At 32.0% G+C, this 9,571-nt stretch overlaps 1 protein-coding gene across 2 annotated transcripts; it reads right to left on the reverse strand.

The window, feature by feature from the left end:
- Nucleotides 1-346: 346 nt before the first annotated feature.
- Nucleotides 347-8,857, reverse strand: LOC124374656 (WASH complex subunit 5-like). Of its 2 annotated transcripts, none has more exons than XM_046832832.1 (6): nt 8,807-8,857; nt 5,840-5,975; nt 4,919-5,021; nt 2,314-2,507; nt 1,513-1,614; nt 347-460 (listed from the first exon to the last, which is right to left on the reverse strand). In XM_046832832.1, the coding sequence occupies exons 2-6, from the start codon at nt 5,962-5,964 to the stop codon at nt 394-396; spliced, it is 591 nt and encodes a 196-aa protein (XP_046688788.1). In that variant the 5' UTR covers nt 5,965-5,975; nt 8,807-8,857; the 3' UTR covers nt 347-393. The 2 variants fall into 2 exon arrangements, with proteins under 2 accessions (XP_046688788.1, XP_046688787.1); XM_046832831.1 differs by lacking the exon at nt 8,807-8,857 and adding an exon at nt 8,655-8,797.
- Between the last annotated feature and the right edge of the window lie 714 nt (nt 8,858-9,571).

Below are 9,571 nucleotides of genomic sequence, written 5' to 3' on the forward strand. Positions count from 1 at the left end.
TAACATTCAATAGTATGTAATAATTTTATTTTGAAAATAAACTTTATATTTGTTATACATTTAAAAAAGTATGTATCTCTATCTTTAAAAATATATATAGTATGAGTTTATAACATAATTACTGTAATAACACAGAATTTTTAAAAGCATCATAAAACCCCCAGGGAGCCACGCCGAAACATGTATTAAGGGCCCAGGGTAACAAAGTGTTAACTATATATTTTGGTACTATTTTTTATAATTTCAAAAACCATTATATACAAGAAAATTATCTGCCTAAAATTTACAAAATTTTTAAAAATATTATGAGACCCTTGCCAAAATTTTTTACACAACAGGTAGCCAACCTGAAATAAATCCTCGGGGTAAATTTGGTGGCCTCTTCCCTCGGCATCAGGCCGGTAGAACGCAGTAGTTTGCACACGTCATCCACATTGCTGCCAGCATTGTCCTCTGGGCACTGAAACACCAGGTTCATAATGTACCATCACGAGAACAATTTAACTTCACTTTTTAAGTTCTAAATTTGAATTCATACACCAGTTTAGATTTAACAGCACAACATATATTGTATTGAATTTTGAATTTAGCTCTAGTTCACCTTCCTTTTATTGCAGTGTCTGGTATTTGACGCTGTCTCAGACTTGACTTCTGGAATCTGGAGTCATGTTAGCCTGAACGACGCAACGAGCAAGCTCAAAAAGAAACCTTTGCATTACATCGTTTTGACATCAGAGACACCTTCCTAATCCTAATAAGATAGGAACAGACTCAACCAGTCCAATGTAATGAATAATCAACTTCTCAATATCACTCTCAATTTCTTTATTAGACCATTCAGTGACTGAGAGTTTAACTTCAATAATAATATGGTCCCGATAGACATTCACTAAGAAACTAAAAACTACAATGTTATCATCACTGAGGTTTATTGCAACATTGTAATTGTATACATTACCACTGGTACGTACACTAACCAACAATCTACAGTTGACAGACCTCAATAAGTTCTTTAGTGCAAAGACAGAGGATTTACTATTCCTTTACTCCAAAGTTCCAGTAACGCGACATAACAATGGGGTATGCTGAAGATTACTGGAAAAATAAACAAATTCTCAAGCAGGTACAGAAATAGATTAATCCTTAAGCATGGTCTCATGTGACAGTCTTAGCTGGACAGGTTACAGTTGAAAGATTTCATTTATCCTAACTCGAGAGCGCAAAAAAAGCAATCAGATTTATAGTCACTTAGAATAAGTGATAATGACTAAGACTAGTCAATAACCTGTATCTGTAGTAAGAGACGAGCATTCGCTCACTGATGTTACTTGGAATGTAAAGAGCAACTACTAATAACCACTCAAGAGTAAGTAATAATGACTACAACTAGTCAGTAACCTGTATCTGTAGTAAGAGACGAGCATTCGCTCCCTGATGTTACTTGGAATGTAAAGAGCAACTACTAATAATCACTCAAGAGTAAAGTGATAATGACTACAACTAGTCAGTAACCTGTATCTGTAGTAAGAGACGAGCATTCGCTCCCTGATGTCGCCTGGAATGTGAAGGTCAACCAACCAACAACATAACGCCAAACAGGTAAACTGCTTCACACTGGAACAGACAAAAAACTAGGCTACTCTATTTTTTTCTGTTTCCATGCATAGCAATTTAAGGCAAAGAGTACTGTGATTAAAAATAGTTGTTATTAAAAACAATGTGTTAAGTCAAGCAATTAACATAAAGAATTTTAAAAGTTATTACATTTATATGCAATGTCAACATTGGTCTGTGAACGGAAAAAAGGATTGGTTTTGACTGATTTTTTTAGTTGGTTGTAGTTAGTATGGTACATGTGTTTTTGGTCAAAGAATATTATTTGTTCTAAAAAGACTGCTACAAAATTTTCATCATGATTAAATTTCTCAAGATGCTTAACAAAACAGTATCACTTAAATGTTCTTATCAAAATCTATACAAAACTTAGTTTTAATTATTACTGTTACTGTTTTTTTTTACTTCACTTAACATTGCCAAGTGTCCAATAAAATGTTTACATTATACAACTATTTAAATAGAGCATATACAATAACAAGACCTAACATCCTGAATTGAACTTTAAACTATCATTATTAAATTTTCATTATGTAAATATAAACATTTATATTCAAAGTAAAATGTATAAATGAGATCCATTGTGCCATGTATATTTTACGAATTTTGCCAAACTGAAAGTTGATAGGAATTTGGGAATTCATAAAAGATTAGCATAAACATGGTAAGCTAGGTTTCTAAATATTCGAGTCACCATACCAGAAGTTGTCTTCCGTCTTCACTGATGAATACACTCTCCAACGTTTGCTGAATGTAGACTCCATCTTCCAAGTCTTCGATATAACTGTTAATGTCAGTGGCAAACTTCTGGATGTTCTCAAAAGCCACAATAAAATCTTGTCAGAAGATCTATGTGGTTTCTCTCTGAGTTCTTCATCCAAATCTTGGAGAATCTAAACATCAGAGCAGATGTTAATGATTCTAAACTTCAGCACACTTTAATGACAATTACTTAAGCAATACTTTAATGAGAGTTTATCAAGATATAACTTTAGTGTGAATTTCTCTTTGATAAGGGAGCAGAGCTTGAGAAGGATAAGTATCATTTAAAGAAGTATGAATATGTTTATTGACTGTTCCATCTACTTTAATATACAATCATTTTATTTTACGATACACATAATATATTTATCATATGAGAATAAAATAATAATAATTCACTTCTATATTGTTAGAATTTAAAGTTTTATATGTATATATAATTATATCTATATATATATATATATAAAAGAAAGTCGTGTTAGTTACACTATTTATAACTCAAGAACGGCTGAACCGATTTGGCTGAAAATTGGTAGGGAGGTAGCTAAGGACTGAGAGAAGGACATAGGATAACTTTTTTACCCCGTTCCCGATTTAGGATTCCGCCCCACTGGTCTCTAAAAGTTACGGAAATACCCGTAAGAAATGCATTGCAACAAACATATGTTATTAAGTGAAAGAGCCTGTTCAAATTTAATCAGCTGTTCTTTGTAAACATATATAATGTGACAAACAAATATGTTTATATAATTTAATTACGATTTTAAATTTCTTTACATTTATAGTTTGAAAGCATAAAGTAAGCTTAAGAGAATCAGCAAATTTTGTTTCAACCGTTTCTGCAATCACTGTTAAGCATAGACTTTACTATCCAGATAATACAATTCAAATCTTACGTCTCGTGCTTGATCAGAAGAGCAATGCAGATATCAAAATTACTATCTTACGTTGGCTACAAATATAAAGAATGTTATAAAACCTACCTTAGTTTTTTTTTTACAGAAGTATGGTTCTCAGAACTCCGTGCATACATATTCTCTCGATCGAGACAACAAAGCAAGCTCAATAATGGCAATCGGATATATGAGTATAAATAATTTGATCCAGAAGTGATACACGCGCAAAGCCTAAAATAAAAACCATACGCTATTTCGTTTAACATCTGGAGCTTCATAATCATTAGACTGTAATAATATGTACCTAATATATGCCTATTTTCGTTTCAAAATTACATTGAGTGCCATCATTTATTACATTGTAATGTGTGCAAATGAATTCGACTTTTGACTCCTGTCCACGCTGGGCTAATATAGTTCAATTATATACAAAAATCATAGAATATTAGAGAAAAATTCCAGTTATTTCACAAGTGCATATTGAGACTGTTTTAAAATTTTAATCTTAAATAGTTCATGAGCTTGGAGTATCTTTCAGTGACTATTTATCTCAGAAGGGTAATAAGGACGTTCAAAAGAAATATGCCTCCTATGTCCCAATTTTTCTGCAGGAAATCGCGTGCGAAGCTGTGGGTAACTGGGTATCTGGTTGTAATTGGTATTTTATTGAAAATCAAGAGTTTTCGTTATAAAATACTACGAATGTATTGACGAACTAGCTGTTTACCCACGGCTAATCGCGCATAGTTGCTTTTACTAAGTAATATAAGGACTTTTCTAAAGATTGTGTGTGAAGCCGCGGGTAACAGCTAGTATATATATATATATATATATCACATATTATTTTTCATGATATTATTTAGCCATTAATAATTAATTTCTGTTATATAAATTGTTATATGGTTAGGATATTTTAATTATATTGACGAGTCATCTGTTCATTGTTAATTTTGTCCACTACGTTATGTGACCATAAGTTTCTTTTCTTATTTTGAATATCATACATTTTGAATTGGAAATTTTAATATAGCAAAAATTATAAGGTCTAATTATAATAAAAAGTTTCTAGATTCTCTCTACAACCTATTCAAGCTTCCCAAAAGATTTGGATATTGCCAAAAGTTTTAAAGCCACACTACATGCAAATGTAAAATAAAGAACGAGATGGCGTACTGAACTAGAGATGTTTAATGGGAGTTTTGGATGATATATTTTTTCAGCATCTACTGTTCAGGACCGATCTGATTGCTAGTGACTTTCAAATAGTTATACATATATATGAAAAAGTGGCTTGACTATAAAAGCTTTGGCTCTTGGAAATTCAAGATACAGTAAACAGATGGCTGTGACCTAAGATGGTATAGAATTTTTATTTCTGAAGAAACTTTGAAAAAGTACTTCAGTACAAACAAATGTTTTAAATTTGTCTAGGAAATGACACCAAAAAAGGTAAAGAATAAATTTACTTGTCTAATCCAGTGTGATTCCTAATAGAAATGAATAACTGGTTTGACTTTGTAGCAAAAAGGCTCATACAACAAACTACAGATATTTTTTTTCAATTTTGGACTGTGAATTATCGGAGAAAAATATAGTTTAAGGATTATATCTGAATAAAAAAAGTTCTGATCCCAAAGTAAACTTACCAGGCTGCTTTCTATCTTCTTATCAATCTCATCTGGAGCCTTGAAGTAAGCGAAGTCTAGTATCAAACCAGAATACTTTTGTTGGTCTTGTTTCGTATCAAATCTGAAAGAAGTTCACGGTATAAGTAAAGGAATAGTGGGTGTAGAGAATTTTCTCTTGAGGTTACAAATATCTTATACTATTCACATGTTTCACATATTGCTTTTAAAAACAAACACGCCAATAAAAGTTGGATGTTGTCAATTCAGCAAAAGCTGACTTTTTTCAAGAAACAAAAGCTATTGAATCAAATTCATAAGAGGATACATAAAGTAGTGCTTGATAAAATATTCTTCCCAAAAAGCACAAGCTAAAATCACTCTAAATCAGTATTTGTAGACAATAATGAATGCTGACAAAATTGTAAACAATCTTTCGCTTTAAAGGCAGACTATCATTAAAACCTGTAACTTATTTCATACCCCATAAAAACCCTAATATCTAATTTAATTTTTAAACTGTAGCCTATCATTACAATATTAATAGGTTGGTGCCTTATTAATATTGTCCACTCCATTGCCATATTTTTAGTTATATTATGTCTTGTAAAAATTAGATGAAGTCCATAAAATAAATCACTTAAAACTATTTAGAAAACTTCAAAATAGTTCAAAGTATGCATGCAGATAGACAGAATATTAAAGTCAGCATATTTAAACACAATTTTCAAGTTAGCCAAATGAGATAAAATTTTAAGTGTTCTTATGTGGCTTTAAATTTGTATCAAGGCCCCCAAATTAATTTTACAACCTCACAGAAGAAAAACTGTTACTTTCAGAGTTTCTAAAATGCTTCAAACAGTTCTTAATTTGTATTGAACACTTTCAAATGTACAGTAACTGTACTTCTTAAGTTTTATTTGAGTATAAAAAAAACCTCACTTGAAAACTGGAGGAATGTAATCCTTTAGTCTCAGGAGCTCTGCGATGATAGCATTCCCACGAGACACTAAATGAAGCAAAGTTTGACCACAGTTGTTGTTTTCTGCCAAGAAATCGTCAGCCATTTCAATAGTTTCTGGAATCACAAACAAACTTTTGTACAGGCTATGAATAAAAACATTGAAAACATTATTCACCATTCCAGGTAAATATATAAACAAGAAAACTTAAAAAATATTCATCAATCTTAAAACACGGTAGGTCTTGGATGGTAAATTTTCATCATAACATGCTTAGCCTACTGCTAGAGCACTTTAGACTTATACTGATTCGTACAATATTTACTGTACAGAATTTTATTTACAATATTTACATAGGCCTAATATAAACATATTATGTCCGTAACATAATATTCTGGCCTTCAGATTTTGTGGAACTGCTGAAATCATAGACTGGTAGGCCTCATGGTGTGCTTCCAGAGTGCGCAAAAAGCCCTTGAGGCTTAAGTGCATGGCAATAGGCCGCCCCATAGAAGAAGAAGAAAACATAAGTCAAAAGTTAATCCAAATTTGTGCCGTTTTTGATTGGCCAGCTAACCTTGTGATGTAACAATCGAAGGAAGCCATCCAGATGGCACACAATGTGTTTTATTTTTATCCTGGGTGTGAACAGTTAGTAATGCTCTGGCCACGATGTACCACCATCTACCATATGGTGCAGGTCTGATATTACGAGTGTTGTCACACACCGCTTAAGTCCCCTTAGTAGTAAATGTGTCACAACGGTAAGTACAAAATCAGTTTCTACCCATATCCTCCTGTATTATTCCCTGGTGGTACACGTTATTTGTTCCACAAATATCTGTTTATTTAGTCATGATGTTTCTGTTAGTGTGACTCATTCCCCCCGCCCCTCCTTCTATTTAATTCACCACAAACAGGACTAAAGTGTAATGGATTGAGTGGCATTACTTCAACTTTCTACTAGGAGTCCAGGAACTTCCTACAACAGTTCCATGGTAGAAAATTTACTATTCCCATGCAGTGAGTCACCACACTGACCTATCCTAGATGAACAAAATTTAAATCAGTCAGTTTTTCTCTACCGTCTTGCAAGCCTTATTTTATTGTTTTTGTTTTAAACAACTCTCCATTTGTCAATATTTGAATAAACAAACTTTAAAAAAAAATGTTTTAGGACAAAATATTTTGTCAAGATTGGAAAACATTGTCTAAATGAGCTTGTCATGGTATCCCTCTGTCCCCCTTCCCAAGGAATCAGGTAATAAAATGTATGCTGTTTATTTGGTCATAGTATAGTAAGCAACCACCACTACAATCAAGTCAGGGAACTAAAATTATTAATTAGAAATACGATACAAAATGTTGTACTGAATACAAAATCATTCTAAATTATAGTTATTTACTATTAGTTATTGCCTTTGTTAAAATATTGAACAACAATATTGTTCCAAATTAATTACTTAAACAAAGTGCAAAAAACAACATTGGTGCGGTTTTTAAATAATAGCCACAAGTACAATGGTGATGTACGTGTGTTATATTATGTCACAAGCGGTCAGTTACATTATCCTTCAAAAGAATAAAAAAGTAACTACCTAAATGTTAAAAAGTTTTGTTTGTTACCTTTTATAAATACATATAGCCCAGAAGGTTTTATTATTCATCATTAAATTATTACTTTTTTATATAGCCTATATAAAAATAGCTGAACTAGAGTGCAATTTGTAATACCTATAACGTAATCTAGGTTAGTTTTAAATAATCATGAATATCAATGATTCAGTGGGTAGGGTACGATAAGCGGACCCGGTTTTTAATAATTGAAGAATGTAACTATCGATACCTAATACTCGCATCTCAAATCCTAGACTATCAACTGAATATAAAAGTATCTATAGTTCTCAATAACAATCATATGTTTTAAATTAAAATGTGAATTTAATATTTACTGTGATCAAACAAATTATTGTAACCAAAATTAGGAAAACTGAAGACGACCATATTTGCTCTTTTCACAGTTACAGTTGTTTCTTTTCCACAAATTTCATATAATGGGTTTTTCAGCACGAGTCCAACATTTTGAAGCCACGAAAAACACGTCCTTATCACCTTTCACAGCAATGTCGTGTAATTTTCTAAAATTGACTGTCATTTTTAATAATCAAATGTTTACTTTGTAAAAATTGAAATATTTACCTTAGGTGTATTATTTGAAAGTGTTTACAGCTGTTTATTTGGATTTTTAAGTTAATTGTTCAAAATAATTAATTTATATCGATTGATTATATCGATGGTTATGTTTTTAATATCGTTTGCCAATTTCAATATAAAAAACCGGGTCCGCTTATTGTAACCCTATAGGAATCGATTATGATGGTGACCCCTTATTATACTGCAGTTGTTTATTTAATATTAAGTATAGGCTAGATCATACAATGCAAATAAAAAAATATTATAGAAAATGGCGCTAACTCCCACAGTCTGGGGTTCTACATAATTTGGATGTTAAAAAGTACATATTAACTAATCCTAATTCTAACTTAATTAATCTTAATCAAGATGTTGTGGGGTCAGGATGGCTGTTCCCTCTGCCCCTCTTTTAATCCATCCTTGGTTAAGAATATCAAATTCATGAATTAACTAAATAATTAATATCATAAACTCCCAGTAATTTATTTTACTATATCACAGAGATTAAATGACGATACCCTCAACAGAAATAGTTCACCTTTTTTTTATTGTTATATAAAATTTTAATTATTTACTTGGATAAATTAGTTTGTGAAACTAACCTACAATGTTATGTAAAACTACGTTACCAATTAATTACTCTCCGATACAATTTTTAATTCACTTAAAAATAATGTTAAAATCCACCAATGTACTCGATTAAATTATAAACAACAAGAGTAGTTTATTTCAACAGAATAAACATAAACTTACAAAAACAAAATTCAATGTCAATGACTGACTGCCAGTGATAACGCACTGACAGTGACAGACAAAACAATACTGAACCTATCATAATGATCCAAAGAAATAGATCCAGTGAAACAGAACTTTTTCCAGCTGCAAGCTTATGACATAAACCAGGCTGCCTCGCTGCACTCTACCTTGTGATTGGCATTATAACTTTTATTGATTCTTTTTTACTAAAGGGGCTGGTTCGGATGGGATTCCTCCATCCGCATTGAAACACTGTCATGTTAAATGTTTAAGATGGAGCTTCTATTGGCTACTATTAACTTAATTATATTTAAAACATACAAACCAATTCTTAAATCAAAGTTTTAAGTATTGGTTTATGTATTTTAAATTAAATACTGTCATGTTTAGTTTATCTCTCCCCAGCTGCAGTGATTGTAATAGGTTTTCTCGGGCTCTGAATTTTTCCTGAGAGACTTAAGCTGTGCCCATTCGCAAATCTGGTTATCTCAACGAAGTGAAGAATTATATACCCATCACCGATTCTGCCAGCACTTGGGAAAGTTCTCGAAAGCCTTGTACTGGATCAGTTATCTTTCTTCTTCAAGAGGGTTTTAATAAGGAACAGCCATGGATTCTCCCCGAAAAGTGTGGACTGAGTTTAGTAGTGGTACTACAAAACCTCGTGCTTTATGAAAGCTACATATCTTCAGCTTTTGGAAAGAACTGCCAAGATGACAGCGTCTACATAGATTTCGCGAAGACCTTTGGCCCGATCAACTTG

This window comes from Homalodisca vitripennis, unplaced genomic scaffold (genome assembly GCF_021130785.1).
Source record: "Homalodisca vitripennis isolate AUS2020 unplaced genomic scaffold, UT_GWSS_2.1 ScUCBcl_9475;HRSCAF=17978, whole genome shotgun sequence".
Taxonomy (NCBI): Eukaryota; Metazoa; Arthropoda; class Insecta; order Hemiptera; family Cicadellidae; genus Homalodisca; species Homalodisca vitripennis.

Coding starts and splice junctions, on each gene's coding strand:
- LOC124374656 (XM_046832832.1), bottom strand. CDS start 5,964: ATGGCTGACGATTTCTTGGCAGAAAACAACAACTGTGGTCAAACTTTG. Junction 5,022..5,839: donor TACATTCCTCCAGTTTTCAA/GTGAGGTTTTTT, acceptor AACTTCTTTCAG/ATTTGATACGAAACAAGACC. Junction 461..1,512: donor GTCTCTTACTACAGATACAG/GTTACTGACTAG, acceptor CTGGTGTTTCAG/TGCCCAGAGGACAATGCTGG.